The sequence below is a fragment of the Blennius ocellaris genome (genome assembly GCF_963422515.1).
Source record: "Blennius ocellaris genome assembly, chromosome: 9".
In the NCBI taxonomy this organism is placed as follows: Eukaryota; Metazoa; Chordata; class Actinopteri; order Blenniiformes; family Blenniidae; genus Blennius; species Blennius ocellaris.
The window spans coordinates 10,666,018-10,685,304 of record NC_137658.1 but is presented as its reverse complement, the minus strand read 5'-3'; the positions used below and the strand labels follow the sequence as shown (position 1 = coordinate 10,685,304).

Here is a 19,287-nt window from a genome sequence, read left to right as displayed (position 1 = left end):
ACTAAATGTCCAATTTTATGATAATGCTACATCATCCAGAGCATCTTAGAACAACTGTTTTAATGTTTACATAATTGGTACAGAATGTCAGAATGAGTTTCTCCACTATTGAACACTATTAAAGTGAATCGAATTGTACAGAAAAATAAACACACTAAGCAGATATTGAATAAGTCCATCCCTTACTTGGAAGAAAACCAGCTGTAACCACTCTATAGAAGCGTGGAAACAAGGAAATTAATGCAGCGCAGTTATTTCCACATATATATTACAGCTTTCAATAGTCTGGTGGTGGACTTTCACAATTTTAAATTGCCAGTTTCAAAGCGCACTGAACTGCTTTATGAGGTATTCTGTTGGATTTTAAAGGCCATTACTCTGACAGATTACCAGAAGACACACGTTGCATCTTAAACGGGGGGGGGGGGGGGGGGGGGGGGGGGACTTTCAGTTTTAGGAATGTGCATGAGCCTGAACTCGACCCTTTAAATCAGTCACTGCTAACTGAGCTCACATCCAAAACGAAATTACTCAGAGGAAATCCTGGTTTTGACCAAAATAGGACTTCATGAGAAATACCTGTTGTTTCAGGATTTCGTGTGAGTTATTACCTGCTTTTAAACTTTACACATTTTCAGACTGTCTACATAATTCCTTCGACCACACAAAGAATTTGAGATGGAAAATCTGCACTAACTGAAATGCAGTTGAAGTTTTATGCCAACTTGAATAAATGCAAATAGTTGTTTCATTGGAGGAAAAAAATGCTATTGCAATGCACTCATATATAAATTATGTTTTTTTTGTTTCGGGGTGGGTGGGGGGGTTATTTCTCCAAACCTGCAATTTGCTGTTTCTCAGAGCAAAGCCGAGGCTTTTCGTGTTGCGAGTCATGCGCACTCCAGACGCTCGTATTTAGGCATGTTTGGTCAGTATGTGGCAAAGCTGTGAGTGGAGGAGAGGAGGCAGGAGATGACTGCTTCCCCCTCAGTCTCCACTGAGCCCTGAGTTCAGGAGAGAGTGGAGGGAGACGGACTGCGCGCATGGGGACAGTTCGGCTGCACCATGAGCGCGCTTCTGATTTGGATACGAGCTGGCGCACAACACTCAGTCCCACCATGCGGACTTCGGCGGTTCTGCTGTTTGTTTGCGCTTAGTTAAGCTCCTTTTTTTCCCCACCCGAGCACTCCCAAGTCATCTGAAGCCTGCTATGGAGGACTTTGTGTGCCAAAATGAGTCTGAGCACTGACAATGTCACCAACTTGTGGAAAAATCTTTCCTCCGAGCTGGACGGGGTTTATCCCCCGGGTAACTTCACCAACAGCACCGGGGGGAACCGCACGGAGCCCAGCGAGTTGGACCTCACCCGGGCCATCCCGCTGGGCTTGGTGCTGGGAGCTTTCATCGTGTTTGCCATCGCGGGCAACATCCTCGTCATTCTCTCCGTGGTGTGCAACAGGCACCTGCGGACCCCGACGAATTACTTCATCATCAACCTGGCCATCGCCGACCTGCTACTGGGCACCACGGTGCTGCCGGTGTCCGCCACCCTGGAGATCCTAGACTACTGGGTATTCGGCCGGATCTTCTGCGACATGTGGGCTGCGCTGGATGTGCTGTGCTGCACCGCGTCCATCATGAGCCTGTGCGTAATATCCATCGACCGCTACATCGGGGTGAGCTACCCGCTGCAGTACCCGGGCATCGTGACAGAGAAGCGGGCTCTGCTGGCCATGCTCGGGGTCTGGGTGCTGTCGGTGGTCATCTCCATCGGACCCCTGTTCGGCTGGAAGCAGCCGACGCCGCCGGATGAGACGGTGTGTCCCATCACCGAGGAGCCGTTTTACGCACTGTTCTCCTCGCTCGGCTCCTTCTACATCCCCCTCGTCGTTATTCTGGCCATGTACTGCCGGGTGTACATAGTCGCCAAAAGGACCACTAAGAACCTGGAGGCAGGTGTGATGCGCGAGAGGATGAACTCCAGCGAGCTGACTCTCCGCATCCACAAGGGATCGCAGGTGAACGATGAAGCCGGAGGTTCAGGCGCCGCCAAGGGCCGCGCGCACCAGGCGAGAAGTTCCCTCACGGTCAAACTCCTCAAGTTTTCCCGGGAGAAGAAAGCGGCTAAAACTTTGGGAGTTGTGGTGGGCATGTTTACCCTCTGTTGGCTGCCATTCTTCCTGGCCTTACCCATCGGTAAGTTCACCGACTCCTGTTGCAGCACGCTGCGAAACACACCAAAACGAAATACACCCACAACTCACTGAAATTTAACACGCAGACCCCGATTTAGTAGTGTCTACAGGAGTCGCAACCAGTTGCAGTCATTTAAATGTGCGCAGGAAGCTCATTTGACGCCGTTAAATGTTACAGCAGGTCCCATAAATCATCTGAGGTAGCTGGCAGTGGGAAGGTCTCCTGGGATGCAGGGACTGTTCTCAACTGTCACCAAACCCACGAGTGGGCTTTGATGTACGGCAGTGGTCTTCATAAGCTGCTGAAAGTAAAATAACAGCTACCATATCTATTATGAGCGCATGTGTTTTAGGAGTGGATTCATGCCATTTATCTTGAGCTTGTGACAAATTGCATCAGATTTCTATATATAAACTTTATTAAAAAAAAATAATAACACTTCTCTAAATCCAGTCAACAACTATGCTTTACATATAGATCTAGACTCCATAACATGTTATAAAACATTTTTTTTAGGACTTTGAGGACTTCTTCTCAAGCTTATCCAAACATCATTAGTATTATATTTGCTCTATTGCCTGATTCACAGTTGATCTACTGCTGCTGCAACAAATAAAGCATACTTCTTGTGCGTGCCAAGTGGAGAGTAGGTGGCCTCCCTCTGCTCTGGTCAGTTATTTTAGAGGCCCTTGGATCCTGCAGAGGCTCCCTGATGTCACTGACACTGGCAAGCGTTCAACACCCTGCTGTCCTGGATGTTTGAAAAGACTGCAGTGGAAATTAAACAATATACTGCGGTGAAAGGCTCACGCCACACACTCTGCTGTGGAGAGGCGGTTAGAAAAACAATAAGTCTGCATCGAGAGGCTCAATAATGGCGGATTATAGATTTGCTGATTTTCTCCCTCCATCCATCCTTCTGGGCACGATAGCCTATGCCTGTTAATGCATGTGTGTGTCTGAGTGGCTGCACGTGTGTTTTTACTATTGTGTTGTGGTCATATGGGAGTTTGTTTACGCCCCTGGCATCAATCTACAGCTCATCACATCCTCTCACACATACACAGACTAGTTGGTACCCGAGGCAAGACCCAGATGCAGAGTCACATATCAGGGTTCAATTTGCTCGAAGGCATTTTGATTGAAAACAACAAAAGTTCATAGAAAATGTAATTTTCCAAAAGTTCAGATTTTTAGATTTGAGAGACATAAAAGAGTAGGAAAGTTTGGGGACTTCAGGAAGGGCCTCTTTATGCAATGCTACAGAGCAAACTGCCAAGACCCCCTCCTTCCCCGGGGCATGTTTGTCTTTACAGTCTCTGGTGTAGCATACTGATACGCTGTCAGACAAAGCACTGTGCAATTGTATTTGTGCACATTTACCTTAGAGTTGCATGAAAGAAAAGTGCACATACAAGCTCAATAGTCCACTGGGGCGGGGGTTCTTGTAATGCAATGACGATGCGACCACAATGTCAAAACACGACAAGAAAAAATATTGTCTTGAAGCGTCGAGCCAACCTCCCTTTTGAAAAAGCGATTGGTGGGAGATGTTTTTCTGTTTGTGCTTCTACTCCCTGGTGTGACTTGCATCTGAACTTAAAGACGGCGAGCCTGATAGGAGAGCAGCACTCTCCCTGCCCTGCTCCCCGAGTATTCATTAGCCTCCACCCACAGACTGGGACTTCCTGTTTCACACTTGTTATTATCCTGCTCCTTCCTCTACACATACTGTCAGTGATATGTCATGTCGGTGGTGGGGGGGGGGGGGGGTCTGTCTGGGTGACAGCGTGGATGGCATGTGGGTTGTGTGTGTGTGTGTGTGTGTGTGTGTGGGTGTGGGTGTGGGTCGAAGGGTGGGGAAATATTGATGCGTGTTTATGTGCATGTATGAAGTACGTGCATGTGCGTCGTGAGCGATTGCACCGGCGTGGCTGCAGATGCTTGGTTCTCGTCTGTCACTACAGATTTTCAAACAATGATGAGAGCGTGGCTGGACGCTGCCAGCAGGAGCCGCAGTGATTTCACAAAGTCTTGAATCCAGACTATATGCAGCCTGAACAACTTCAACAGCTGAGCTCACCCATTCTGCAACACTTTTTTTTTTTTTTTTACACAAAAATGGCAAGCTAGCTGTGCCCATTTCCAGATTTTGAAGTACTAATTAATAGGGTAAAGAATACAGACCACAAGATAATAAACAGTGCAAAGATAATTTTTAAGTTAATATTGCAGCAGATACACTTACTGAGCACAGTTTAGACATTTCTTTCTTCAAACTTTCAATGACCTCAAATAACCTTTTCAAAACTCACATGGATGATTCATGAGGCTCTGCTGGAACAGTAGACCTGTATAAGATCAAACTCCTGTACCATTGGCTTCCATAAAGACTTCATTATAATTACATTTTATTAAACCTGATCTGATTGTGATTCTTGCATCACTTTGAATACAATTGTCCCAAAATAGTATGATAAGATTAGAATACTCATCTTTCAGCATTTGACTTTAATGCTTGCAAATTAATATGGAAATTCTTTACGATCTACAGAAATATTTCTTAGTGTCTGTAGCAAATGTATCCATCTACCTCTTCACTATTGTGAATCTGTATTTAATCTAAACAAGCACCTTTACTGATCTCCAGCAGTGTAAGATCTGCAATGACAAAGAGATTCGTGTGGATTTAATCATAAAGATCCAGAGGCTCGTTGAGAGAGAAGAAGATGGGAGACTGCCATTGTCTTCATAATGTTACTAGATGGTGACGCCAATGGGCAAGGTTTTCTTTGTCTTTCTGCACTGTAATTATGCTGTTCATGAAAAAGGACCAGCTGATCACCGAGGTCATTGCATCCATACATTTTCTTCTGTCTCAGGCATTATGTGGAGCACTGTGAAAAAACACGATGCAGCTACTTCAAAGTTAAAACCCAACGCTCTAATGACTTAAAATTAAGTAAATATGAGTTAACATCGAGTGAGTCTTCAAGGTTTTACTTGATTTCAGTTTCACTATAGATTTAAAAAGAACATTTTTTTTGTCTGTCCATCGCCAAATTTTAGTTTTCCAGTTCATTTTCCTCCTGTGGAAACATGACGAACGAGTGAAGACTCGTCGGCTATAAGTTGTTTCAACAAGCCGTTGTTGTGTTTTTCTCTCCAATATCACTAAAGAGAAATCATTAGTCGTTCATGGGCTGCACTTATTTTATTGCACACTTTCCCTCGGCTCTTTAACAGCAGGCACAGGCACTAATGTCCTGTGAAGGCCTCACATTTAGCAAATGGTGCAAGCAGTGCTTCCAAAATGTGAGAGAAACCAACACTTTCAGGTGTTAACAGTCGCTTTGCGTATGTATTTTTGGAAGAGATGCTGTATCCATGCATCTTACGTAAACCTCTCTTTTTAAATTTTTTTTCCCCCTCGTCATGTCTTGTGCCATTGAGCCGGCCGACCTCCGAGCTCCAGGGGTAATTGAAATGGTATTTGAAGGGGCAAAAATAATGAGAGGGCTGCATGTCAAAGCGATGGGAGGATAGAGGAGGTGGCAGAGCTGGGCTGGAGGGGCCACGGGGCAGGGGAGGTGAAGACCAAGGTCTCTGGCATGTCAAACCAATTTTCCAAAAATAGCATCATTGGCAGTTTCACTGAGAGCAACGAGAGAGGGCAATAACGGCCCTGTCCTTCCAGATTAAGACTTATTAATCATATTTATTGGTGTGTTATGGAAGAGGGTGGGTGTGTGTGTGTGTGTGTGTGTGTGTGTGTGAGTGTGTGTGTGTGTTCTGCACAGACGGGGCTTCTTCCAATTAGAGAGAATAACAGGATGCCTTGTTTTGTTAAGATGTTCCTGTGTTTCATGGCGAGATGTGTGCACGCGCCTGTCCTCAGGAAGGAGGTGCAAACATTTCTCTTAACAGTAGGGAGGAGACCGCCGATAACAACTCTACTACGGTTTATCTATATGCCATTGTCTTGCAGCCCGGCCCCCTTGCATCCTCCAGCGTTTATGCTGCCGTCCTTCAACATAAACACTTATGACAAAAAAATAAAAAAGACAAAAATGGACCAGTTTCACACAGATCTAAAACACACAAACATACCACATCTGGCTACAGGAAGGTCTGCTGTCGGCCACAGTTTCCCACATCTTTCATCCCGCGCTCGTGCTGACAAGAGGACTGGGAAACAGTGGCAGCGGCTCACCTTCTGCTCTCCGCTGGACTCTTTGGACGTTTAAGAGCTCTTCCTGAGACGCATGTGAATCCACATAGCCGCGCTCTGCAGGGGAGAGAGTCACTTAAAAGCTTTGTGGAGATGCTCATTTAAACGATGTGCAGATTCATCATACGGCGAAAAAAATAGGTTGATTGATCGCCATCGCAACTTTAGATCATATTTGCTGCCAAATATTGACATTTCTTTTTCAATGTTTAGCCGAAATGAAGACTTTTTTTGGTTTTTACTGCTCCTTTTATCATTTCTAAATACATTTGGAACGATATTAAAGTGAAATAAAACGCTTTACCTGTATAAAAAATAAGGTACTATTAACATTTAGGGGTACATTCACAGTTTTTTACAGTGATCCAGGTTCATCTTAAGTAATTACACTAAATCTTTTATAAATTACATATATGATTTATCAATTTTGCAATTGTCGTAATTTTATTTTCCATTGAGGTAATTAAATAGGAATTTTGCCTTTTCAAGTGCTGCTCAACAAAGTCACAAATACCATTATTACATATGTTTGATCTAGTATTTAGTAGTAAAAAAAAAAAAATCACTGGTATAGTTTTGAACCGTTCTTATCAAATAGTGTTTGAATTTATTGTTCAATTTGCAAATTTTTCCACATTATTTTAGTTTAGTAGGATTTCTGAGATTTTAGACTATTTTCTTCAAATATATGATTTTACTTATACTCAAATACAGTTTCCTTTGTTTATATTCAAACTTGTTGTGGCCAATATGTTTTGACAGAAACTCCCCGTATGACATCTGTTTATAGAACAACTTGCTATAATGTCTGAGGAATTAACTTGGATATGTTGCCCATTAACGCTAACAATGCTTGTACTTTGAGTATTCTTAACAGTACTTTTAATCGAGTACAAATCAAGCAATTTGACATTACTTGAATATACGTTTTCAGCGTTCTTTCCTCGTTTACTTACTGGGTATAAAATAAAAAGATTCTTAAAGCAATTCAATAGTAGAAACCGGATGCTGGAGAAAGGAAGTCACTTTACATTGTCCTCTGAAACGTAGTCACACTCGCATCCCTCATGATGAATGACGAGCATTCAAATGGCGGAAACAGCATGCGGACAAAAAGAAAAGTGTCACTTCTCAGGACACAACGTAATTCGTCTGAGAAACGGCACACACACCCAAATTTGCTTGTTGTGTCTGAAGCCATAGAAATAAATGAAAATAGATTGACGTTTCCTCATATTGTAAAACAATCACTTTCATCTAGGCAAACAGTGTGTGTGTGTGTGTGTGTGTGTCGTTTCTTCAGTTGGCTTCAGAACGCGTGTAACATTAGAGATTGTTGTAAGTAAACAGAGGCGTCTGTTCCTGCCTGTGATTTACCGGAAGGATTTTCACACTTGAAAGTAGGAGATTATGGTGCATTTTAGGCTCTTCAGGAATGTGATATTCAATTTAAGGACGTGGGCTGGTGTGAAGAGAGACAGTTTTACTTGTCTCAGCCCACATAGCAAAAACACGTCCCTCTTTGGTTCTTACTAATCTCACACCTGCTGTGCTTATTAATTCCTTGTTTTTGTCCCAAGGCGTCCCCCCGTCACCTCATTAGCTCATGAGAGCTCTTCCCCCGGCTGAAGAGAGGCTGAACAAAGAGCAGGCAGGGGGAGATTAATGCCATTTACTTCAGGCTGAACTTTCTGTCAGACACGACCTCGTACTATATCTATACAGCCGCCGTTTGCATTATTAATCTTTACAGTCCTGTTGAACGTTTCTAATAAACACTGAGCACAAATAAATTCAGTCTTGCGCTTGCTTTTAGAAATAGTTTGCAGCGACAGCCGCACTTCATATTGTCTGCCAGGAAGGGAGATTCTGTTGTGTTGGTGTATCACCTCTCCTCTCATGTATGCCATTCCGTTTGAACTTAAATGTCTCCCATTTGTATTAAAGCAGCCCAGCTCCATCGCAGTATATTCGTCTTTTTAAAAAAGAGAAAATCAGGGTCATCTCTCTCGCGCTTGGTATTCAAGCTCAACAGCTTCAAATGAGCTGCTGAGTGGCTGCCTTGGTTCTTTTTTTAAAGAGGAAGCACATTATCTTCTCATGTAGACCTTTTTTTAAATGGAAGGCCTTTCTCTAATGAGAAATGACGTGGGCTCTGCTCTCCTCCCATACACTCTCAAGACTTGTTATTTGACAATGCTGCCCCCTACTGGATAAGATAAGCCTTTATTGATCTCACAATGGAGACATTTACTGAATTTTACTGAATGTGCTGAAACACCAAACCTGATCCATTTAGAGCAGAGGTCTGCAACCTTCAGGACTAAGAGTCATTTGTCACTCAACTGTAACATCAGGCCAGCATTGGTTAGAAAGTTTTAGATAAATGGTTGTACTATGTGTACAGAAATTGTATCTTGCGTTGCAGCTATGATGTTACAGTTACATTTCAATATGATAGGCATTTAGATTTGATTTATTTGAATTTATTTTTATTTAACTTCATTACAGTTTCAGCAATTTAGATACTTTTTACATCTTGACTGGTTTTTGCACATTTTCATTCAGCAATTTTAATCATTTCTATGAATTTTTAGGAGTTTCGTATTTGTTGTGATTTTACTTTTTCCAATTTTTAGCCATTGTGCCTTTTACAGCCAAGAGAAAATTACTCTGTAAAAATAAATGGTAGACCCCTGATTTAGACTTTAACATGGAATATTTCCCCACATCAAACCAAACCGGGACTGACATTTTTAAGAGTAATCTTTCTTATTTCTGTTTCACTTTATTTTGCAGACAGTCCCATTCGGGGGATTTATTTTTCAAAGACAACCTGTACAAAAGTAAAACCCACAAAACATGTATACGAGTATCTAGATTCTGAACAGTGCAGTGAAATACCGTAAAGATAAATACATCAACTTTATGAGAAAAGCATCAACATTCACCCTGAACCAGGTTACTGATGATAACCTTTCATTTTATTGATAGGAGTGCCTCCAGCTTGAGATCTTGAGGTTATACAAGCAGGGGGACAGACTTAATTCACATAAAAAACCACGACCTGGAAGAGCAGTACCTGGAGGCTGACGGAATTTAAATGGATGAACTACCGATAAATGTTGAGTATAGCACAAGCAAGAAGCTTTCTAGGTTTTTTTTATTTTTTTTTAACCATCTATGACATGACTAAGATACAGGCGGTTTTGTGATGATAGTTGGCTGCGTGGGGTTGTCTTCCAATCCGACGGCTGCTGGTTCGGTCTTTCATTTCCCCCTGACCTGTCGATGTTTGCTTGGGCTTGATGCTGAATCACAAATGCTGTGCGAGCACCTTTTATGGAAGCTTCCATTGGTGTGCGAGTTTGAATGAGTGGAAGGACCTGACCACGTAAAGTACGCTGGCATTACTGGAGCACAATTTGCAATACAATTTAAATCCATTTATCATTTATTGTCATTTGGAATATTACACAAACGACGTTGCAGCTGTTGAACCTTTTGCAGAACGCCTGCCATCATAAACGGGAACTTCAGCCTCAAATGAAATAATCCAAGTTGAGTCCAACTGTGTGGGAAATTAGCCTGCCATAGGTCAGATTACTGTGACAGGAAGACAAGTAGTCCTGTCAACCAGAAGAAACGAGATCCTGAAAGTAGCATAATAGCTCATTTATGAAAGAAATACTCCATGATTAGTCAATTTGACCTAATTTCACTATATACAATATTGAACTTTTTAACATAAGGGCACAAAAAATTCTATTTGATGTGTTCACTTATCTACATTACATTCAGATCAGCTAGTTTCATTCAGCCACTGAAAGCCACAAGTTTCTTCTATTATACCACAACAACTCTCATCCTCGTGTTCTTTTTACATGCGAGATTTAAACTTGAAAATGAGCTTGTGCTTCATTTATTTCTCCTTATTAGTTTAGTATTTTGCAGCCGAGGACAGAATGTGATACAAAGCTGTTTGCTCTTGAATGTTGTGTTTGTGAAGTCTGGTCACAAGAGGAAAAGCTCTGATAAATACTCTTGTTTACTTTGCTGTTGATTGTTGGAGGAAAAGATCAATACTGCTGCCGTGACTGTATGAGCACAGAAATGGAACAAGGCAAAGTGAAAACGTGTAGCCATTCAAAAAGTTTTGAGATGGAAGAAGGAAAAAAAAAAAAAAAAGACTTCAGCATTCTGATTTGTTTGTGGATAGCTAATGGCCGGATTTATAAGTCCAGAAAGGGTTTTTTTTTTTGCTTGAGGCCATTTGTCCACTGGCTTTCAATTAATGACAGGAGAGAGACTGAACCGATTTATCGAACGATTTAAGAAGCTATTTGCAAAGTCAAATATTCTTTTTGAAGAATTAAGTTTGAAACAACCCTTTCAAATATATCATCATTACATGCATGTCAGATTTTAGCCATCAACAACACATCGGGTCAATTTCCACACAGCCAGCTTTGAGTGGGGGAGTCGTTTTATTTTCCTGTAGAAACTCACTAATCACCGAGTCGCTGGCTAACAAGTTTGTCCCATTTTATCTCTGTCATCCGCAGGGTCTTTTAATGTGAACCTGCGCCCCCCTGAGCTCCTCTTTAAAGTGATCTTCTGGCTTGGCTACTTCAACAGCTGTCTAAACCCCATCATCTACCCCTGCTACAACCGGGAATTCAAGCTGGCCTTCATTCGGATCCTCAGATGCCAGTGCCACCAGCGCAAACGTCCCGGATGGAGTGCCTACAATTACCGCTCCTCCAACTTTAGCTCTTCTGGGAACTCGCGCAAAAGCTCCGCGGATCATAACTCCAGCTGTTTGAACGGCAGCCAGCGCACGCTGCCCTCCTCGGCCAGCCCAAGCCCCAGCTACCTGAGCGCGGGTCTCCCGCCTTGCCCCGAGGGGGAGACGCTGTACATCTGGGGGGCCGCCACCCCAACGCCCTCCACACCCAGCCTGCTCCCCGGCAGCCCCTCAGACTGCCCACATGGGTCGCTGAGAGGGGAGGGGAGGGGAGGGAAAGCGGGCGAGCACACCACGGGGGGCGTTTTCTCCTTCTCCTTTGGAAGGAACAAAGACAAGGGAGGGGTGAACAAAGAAAACCTGGGTCCAGATGACAAGGTGTGACTGCTGCGTCTTACGAAGACAAGGACTTATTCTTCATTGGGATTACAGTCGGCACCAGAGCACGGCTGGTGGACTTCACAAGTTTCACCGTTCGCTCCCGCGATCATTCTTCAGTCGGTGGATTGTCATTGTCAGTAGTGGTAAATGTAAGGTGACAAATAGCTGAGTGTTGACTATGCTGCTGTATCCTGGGTATTTTGTTCTCTGTTGCTGTATCTGTGGTTGACAAAGACACAAAGGTTTCTTCAGACTCAACAGTTTTTCTAAACGACTGTTTGCCACCGTCTTTGGACTGGGAAAGAAACCTGTGCATGCATCTTAATTTAACTCAAAACAAATGTGAAGGAAAACAGACGTCGTTTCCATGGTGATCTCCACACAACAAAGCCTTCCCTTCAGCCCTTCAAGTTAAAGACCAACATCCGTCCTGTAAAAAGATTGAACGTGACGAGACAAATGGATCACCGTTCTGTTGCCGTCACTTGACATCTTGTTATATTTGAAGGAATAAAGTATAACCCGTTTTATCTGCTGTGCGCACAATCAGATATCATCCTGTTTGTATGTTTGTAGAAATGTGATGGATAAATAAAAGTAGAACATTGCTCAAGCACCACTTCACCCAAGAGTCTTTGTGTTGGCGTTTAAAAAACTTGCACTTGCCGTTTATTGCCATGGATGTTAAACTTTGTTTAATAAATGTCAGTCGTGTCCTGGGTAAGGACATGTGGACCAATTTGAGTTTGGAGGCGAGGGACCGCAGGTTTCCACTTTAAGCATCAAGGTCCTTTAATCACATCCATCCATCTTCTATACCACTTTGTCCTGTGCAGGGTCGCGAGGTGCTGGAACCAATCCCAGCTAACTATTGTCGAGGGCAGGATGCAACCCGAACAGGTCGCCAGTCCATCACAAGGCAAACGCACAGAGACCGACAACCACGTACACGCACATTAAACCCCTCTAGTGCCAGCAGGGAGCTCTGGTCTGTCGTTGCTTGACCCTTATCAGCCCTCCGAGGGCCTTTTATATCATTTGTACGTCCTTTAAGTTTTTACTCATCAGGTTGAGGTTTCGAAGACCCCGCTAGTGTTATTTCAGGACATAACACAACACCTTTAACCTTTCTTTCTCATCACGTCCCCTCGGTCATTGCCGGAGCTACTCTGCACGCCGACGGGCACATTTTCCTGCTGAGAGCGGTCACTGCCTTCCGGGCTCATCCAAAAGATGGACATGCTGCAATTATGTTCGGAGGCCATACATCAAACGTGGCTGAAGGAAAGTCAAGTCCCCAGCTGGCCTTCATCCCGTTGTGCATCCAGCCGTCACTTCTCCGACAGGAAAGTAGCATGCGCGCCACAGAAGGTGAGCCACATGAAGTTAAAGTGATTCTTCGGGTCAGAACACTGTCCTCTGTCGCTTCGCTGGTTCACTTCATGGTGACCAGACGTCAGCATGGACTCTCACACCCGTCCACAGCTACAGTCTGGACCGCCTCTCGGTCATCGACCAGATCTATCCTTCCATCTTCTCCATTTTCCATTTTCACATGGTGAAACAGTCACACTATGGATATTTTAAAAAAACAAAAAAACCTAGCATATCCATATGAAATGTAACTACCTCTAGACCACTTCTAAACCAGATCCTAGAATAATCTCTCCAGAGGGTTGTGGATCAAGTTTCGAGGCCTCGTCCCAGTTGACATTCGAGCCCCTCACTCCATCACAACCCATGAGGAAAAAGCCAATTTCAGCTGCTTGTATCCACAATATAGTTTTAATCAGAACCCATGACAATAGGTGAGGACGGAGATTTACTTTTCAGCTCTTTACTATAGTCCCGTACAAGGCTGCATTACTGCACCGACATGCTCAAATCAGCACAACCTCTACTCCCCACCTCCATCTGTTGAACCAGTCTGGCTTCTATTTGTGTATGAATCAACGTTGGGCACCTGTCATTATTTTAACAGTTCTTTTCCTCGTCTCTGTTTCGGTTAACTCTACCCACTACATAATATGCACACCGATTGATGAACAGGCCTCTTCAGTTACATCATGGCTCACCGTTTCCTTGTGCATATCATTAAGCCATTTATACCAGCTGGGTTTGAATCAATACTGGCCATACGCAGACACATAACAGAGTCTGGTATGCATTACATGACATATGGTGAGGAGTCAGGCACAGTTTTTTTATTTTTTGGGGGGGGTTAAATTAAACTGTCATATAATAGTCTCATTCATTCATTCATTCAAAGCCCTTGTAGTAGAACAAGTGTTCCCCATTGAGAATTGCAGATCCCCTCTATGATTTTCAAAAACCTTATAGTGAAGCCAGAAGCTGATTGACCCATTGCCTCCAACTTGAAGACAATGGGTAGTTTTGTAGGTCAGCTCTAGATTTGCAGTTTTCTTATTATTCTTCTCTGTCACCCACATCTACTTTAACCCTCTCAACCAGGAAAATATGTCAGGCAGTCTCGACAGAGGACCCAAACAATCAAACACGTTTAAACTCGATGGCTGCCAGAAGTGGAACCACAGCAGCAAAAGGAAAATTTAAAAAAAAGAGCCCCAAACATAAAGAAGACGGACAAACAAGACAGGAGTCAGACTGAGAGCTTAAATACACAGCCTGCCAGGCAGCGCTGATGAGGCACAGGTGGAAACACTTGAAGGGTAATCAGAGATGAAGCGCCTGAAAACAGAGGAGGGAAAAAACAACTTGTGACGGCAGAAAACCAAGCCGGAACTATGACAATAATCTTCTGGGTTCGATCTCTGGGTCTGGTCCCTCCACCTCCCTCCTTTTTATCTACTCAAGTAACTCTTCTGCTGCTGTATGTTGAGTGAAATACCAGGAAATTAAAGTAATCTCGTCAGTTTTCACCTTGTGTTCACAAAGATATAGTTCACTTCTTTTTTTAGAGAAAAAAGGTTGAAAGGACGGGGAAATAAATAGAAGTCAGGATGTGACCTAAAGTTTTATAGGTGAAACGTGGATGAATAGAAGCTTTTAAACCTGTTCGAGCTGAAAGGAAAGGTCCTCACCTGAAAAGGTTCAAGCCTCAGTCAAGGTGAAAAGTCCTTATCTTTAATGCTGCAGTCCTGTTCAGAGGGCTTCCTATATTTCCTTTCGACTGAATCTTTTCATTCCACATCAATAAATGTAAGGTAAAGGAGTTTCTCTTTCAACAAAAAGAAAACAAAAGCACTCATCAAAAGATTAACTTCTTTGTGCAAGACAGCACTTTGTTCATCTGATGTTTCCTTTTAAATTTCATTAATATTTCTTAGTTTAGGAGTCAAAAACATATTGAATGAGCCATTTCTTTTGTATATTTCACCTTATTCAAACTCCTGCTCAGTGAGCACACTTTTCAGTGTGTTTTCTGACATTTTACAGACTCAAACAATCTTTGCAATACAAGTCTGGACAAATTGCTTCGACCACACTGACAAATAGCAGCAAAATGACACAATATTCTTATTTATGACTCTAAAAACACAGAGGGTACAATAAACACACCTAAACAACAAAGTAGTCTAATAACCCAACAGTACCAGTCCAAATGTTAAACAGTCACTTTAATTAAAAAAAAGTCCTTTATTATATTGGTAAGTTTAAGCCTGAATATTATGGTAATTATTTTAGTCTTGTTCTCGTCAACACAGAAATGTTAATATTCTAGTTATAGTCCATAAAAGTTTGACATCAGAGTTGTTCTATTTTTAATTATATTTTCGTCAACAAGATGCGAAAACAATTTAGCGTCGGTGTTTCATGACATTGTTGACCGGACCATTTTTGTTCCAAAAAGCGAAAATGAACATTGACGAAAATATTTTGGATTTAATTTTAGTGAACAAAATGAACTCTGGACTGGACAGGATGTGATGAGAAGATAGCAGATGAGACCAAACAACATCCCAGTACAAGCTGAAAAGATACAATTGGAGAGTGACACGATACCAGACAATAAAACACTTCTTGTGCTCATGAGGAAATGTCTCCCACGAATGGCAATAGTTACTTCCTGAGCTCCTTGAATAGAGGACTCATGCAGATGTTTTTGGAGACGAACAGTCTGTAACCCATGTATATGTTTGTTGCATGCCGAGTTATCCTGGTCACAAACCTCAAAGTGTTTTTGTTTTTTTGTTTTTTTTGGTCTTGATTTTCTCATGCAAGTTCATCTGGCAGCTTCCAACGAGAAACATTCAACGTCTGCTCAGCAGCTGCTGACATCAAACGAGTTCGTGCCTCAATCAGGGCCGAAGCTCACAGAAGGAGAAAGGCTGAAAACACTTACACGATCTTGAGTTAAATTTGTTGCTAATTTGTACAAAAACAAACAGTGACTTTTTTTTTAATTATTATTATTTTCATCACACATGCTGAAACCTGCATACTGACGTGTGGGAAGCTGTGGAAAAACCCAAGACTGACGGGAGCGTGGACTTGCGAAGTGAAACCATGTGACAGTGTTGACTAGGAAAAAACACAGAAGTGAACATTTTTCACACACTTGTGACTGTAGAGTTGTGTGTGAGAGGAGGAAGCCGGTTTGGCAAAGCTTGAGAGGATATCTGAGAGAAGCCACTCCTCTCTTGACTCATAAACTCCTTCCCCGATTCATCTGTGTCTTTCAGCATCATGGCGTTCGCTGGGAAATACGAGCTGGAGAGCCAAGAGAACTACGAGCAGTTTCTGGAAGCAATCGGTATTTGGGTTTTCATTTTTTTTTAACAAACATGGGGTAAAATGTGTGTCATCCGTAAACTTTCTTTTTGACCTGGACCTTCAATCTCGCTGTCACAGGGCTCATGCATGCCAAAACAGACCAGATAGTAGTGACGGAGGTGGTTCAAGATGGGAACAACTTCACCTGGACTCAAACCATCCCCAACTGGACCTGGTCTAATACTTTCACTGTTGGCCAAGAGTGTGAGCTGAAGACGATGAGCGGTTCCACTTTCAAGGTAAGCAGTCACACCAAACCGAACAGACAACACATGTACCTGCAAGTCTGCTGCACCTCCACACCTTGTCGTGTTGCTTTCAAGACGTTTGAAACCTTTTGTCCTCGCAGGCGCCTGTAACTATGGAAGGTGGCAAGATTTCAGTGAAGTTTCCTCAGTACCAATTTGTAGCAGAGCTCGTCGATGACAAGCTGGTGATGGTAAGAAAGAAAACTACCCGATGACAAGAGACGAGGCGCTGCTTCTCCATAGCGCTGGAGACAAATCAACTCAATACAGCTTCAATATCCTCGGTATAACTTCTGTCCTTGATAATCTTCACTTCTCTTTTTCACCTCGTGTGACGCAGACTTGCATAACTCCAGGGGAGGAGGGTGTGACTTTCAAAAGAGTTAGCAGGAGGATCTAACGCTGCGAGACTCAACATGCTCCGATGGAGAAGACTGGGAGCAAAGTAAACCATGAAAGCAGCCACTGTGCCGACGGGAACAAGAGGAAGCGAGAGAGAGAGAGAGAGATCATCTGCACCAGGGAACAAGTGGAACCATTCATCACTCGAAGGAACATCTTGCTGTTGTATTAACACATTTAGACTAAACTTAAACGCCACCATGTACTGTGTTATGACACAGTTATGACAGTGGTCATTGCTGACCAAACAAAAGTCACTCATACCTGTTTTATCGAGTTATTAATGAGATTAATCTTTTAACGTACTGACGTTGTATTAATTATCTTTGGTTCAAAAAGTTGCACTCATATCGTCCCAGGTAGTTTTTTTATGCTGGAAAAATAAGAAGATCCTCTGCCAATGCCTGAGAAAAGAAGTGTAATCGTATTGTTAAAATAAAACAAATTGATGTCACATGTAAAAAAAGCGTCAATAAAACTCATAATTATTAGCAATCATATTGTTCTTGTTGTGTTTAACCAAGGGCCAACATTGACTGCATAAAGTTATATTTTGGATACTTGTATAAATGATTTTATGAGAATTATGTAATTTCACCCAAACTTGTACATCATGTAATATACTTTGCTACCTTTGGAAGTTATGACCACAAAACTTTTAAAGTACATTTCTATATCCAATAAGTTTATTCTTTTAAGAAAAAAGACTGAAATTTGATTGACATTTGTTTGCCAAAGAGTTATTTGCAAATACTATATGGTTGGTTACAGAAACATGTTTTAAAGTGTTCATATTTTAATATTTTATATATTCCAGAGAAATGTAATCAATAGGCTTCAATTCATAATGTTTAAGAAAGTTTAAAATAGTAACGAACATACAGAAACTTAAAGAATGTATATGGAAACAGGATCTTTAAAGGTTAGAAATATCTGCAGTTAGACATTTTCAAACATTTTAATATAGATTTTTTTTAATTATTTGTTGTTAAAGCACACGTTTCAAAATCTTGCTATAAACACCAGCTCCACCTTTTTCTGTTCCACATCAGTTGGTTTCCATGTTAACTGGTGACCCGCTTCCAGCAGTGGAGACTGTGGTTGTTACAGCGGATGTTAAATACTTGAATATGTCCCATTGTTTGCAGGCCATGACTTTATATGTGAAATTCTATTTGGTTAAGTGTTTGGTGTGGAAAACAACAGAGCTCTTGTGCACAAGATTTTAACATTTAGCTAAACACTCCCTAAATGTATGACACAGTCCGGCACAGATCAATACCGAACCTGAGCCGATAGCAGCAGCTACGTAACACTTCCCTCTCGGCGTACAGGTTTTTGACTTGGATTAACATAAACAACATAAACTATTTCAAACTTCTGGAGATAAGTCAGTCGACACAGTATACAGTCACATAAAAATCCACAAGTATTCAACTCTACCTGTCAGGCGACTGCAGGAGAGAGAGATCACTACTTCTTCTTCCTGTCTGCTTGTATTGTCTTCATCTACTGGATCGTTGGAAAATAAGACTCAGAAATGTCCATAAAGGCCATGATGTCTACCATTCCAGCCTGCTTCATGTGTATTCACATTAAACGTGCTTCATCATGTGGTCCTTTTAATTACAGGCAGCCTTCAGTGCTATTCGGTTACACTATAACTCAGTTACTCCTGCAAATAAACTTGGTCGTCTCTTTATGTATACTACATATACTTTGTCAATGCGTACATATTTTTTTTCTGGTCTTCATCTTTCCAATATGTTTTAAACCAGGACATGGTCTCCAGGTTCAAGTGAGAAAGCTCCAGACTCTCTGCTTGTAATGTTTTTGTCCTCGTTCAGCTGATTTCCACATATTTTCTATTGCGATTTTGTCGGTTTCCTGCATCGGGTCTCGCCATTTCTCAACATATCCTATCATATATCATATAAGGCCCAGCTGCTGTTTTAATATACTGTTGTGTTCTCTGCAGAGCACTTTTTACCATCTTGTGCTTCGGGGTGATAATATCCAATCTTCCTTGCCTTGCAATCTGATTCTCTGAGCTGCCTTTTTGCTTTTTGAAGATTGAATAAACACCTCTTGCCAACGTCGGGGGCTGGTCCTCAACTCCGAACACTTGCTTGGGTTTCATTTAGCACCACTTACATGTAGCCAATGAACGGTAGCTTGTATTTCAGAACGGTAAGCAACACAGCAATTACGCACATTTTGTCAAACAACCAGTCAAAATAAGAACTAATATCGAACAAAACGAGGACAAAATGTGACCAGAGCAGTGACACAATGGCCAAAAGGTGTGCCAGTGCCCGAAGAGAATG

At 42.3% G+C, this 19,287-nt stretch overlaps 2 protein-coding genes across 2 annotated transcripts; both read left to right on the top strand.

Moving 5' to 3' along the window:
- Positions 1 to 1,232: 1,232 nt before the first annotated feature.
- On the top strand, positions 1,233 to 11,558 carry LOC308134719 (alpha-1A adrenergic receptor-like; the record flags this gene model as incomplete). The annotated part of the gene is made up of 2 exons (XM_080502492.1): positions 1,233 to 2,196; positions 10,993 to 11,558. The coding sequence occupies 2 exons, from the start codon at positions 1,233 to 1,235 to the stop codon at positions 11,556 to 11,558; spliced, it is 1,530 nt and encodes a 509-aa protein (XP_080358618.1).
- Positions 11,559 to 16,161: 4,603 nt separating this feature from the next.
- On the top strand, positions 16,162 to 17,458 carry LOC308134321 (gastrotropin-like). Its single transcript, XM_080501996.1, has 4 exons — positions 16,162 to 16,290; positions 16,389 to 16,549; positions 16,660 to 16,749; positions 16,899 to 17,458. Exons 1-4 carry the CDS (start codon positions 16,224 to 16,226, stop codon positions 16,956 to 16,958), a joined length of 378 nt encoding a protein of 125 aa, XP_080358122.1. The 5' UTR covers positions 16,162 to 16,223; the 3' UTR covers positions 16,959 to 17,458.
- The last annotated feature ends 1,829 nt before the right edge of the window (positions 17,459 to 19,287 follow it).

Excerpts from the sequence above, each read along its gene's own strand:
- LOC308134321 (XM_080501996.1), top strand. The coding sequence starts at position 16,224 with ATGGCGTTCGCTGGGAAATACGAGCTGGAGAGCCAAGAGAACTACGAG. Across the intron at positions 16,550-16,659 it reads TGAGCGGTTCCACTTTCAAG|GCGCCTGTAACTATGGAAGG; the intron begins GTAAGCAGTCAC and ends TTGTCCTCGCAG. Across the intron at positions 16,750-16,898 it reads TCGATGACAAGCTGGTGATG|ACTTGCATAACTCCAGGGGA; the intron begins GTAAGAAAGAAA and ends CGTGTGACGCAG.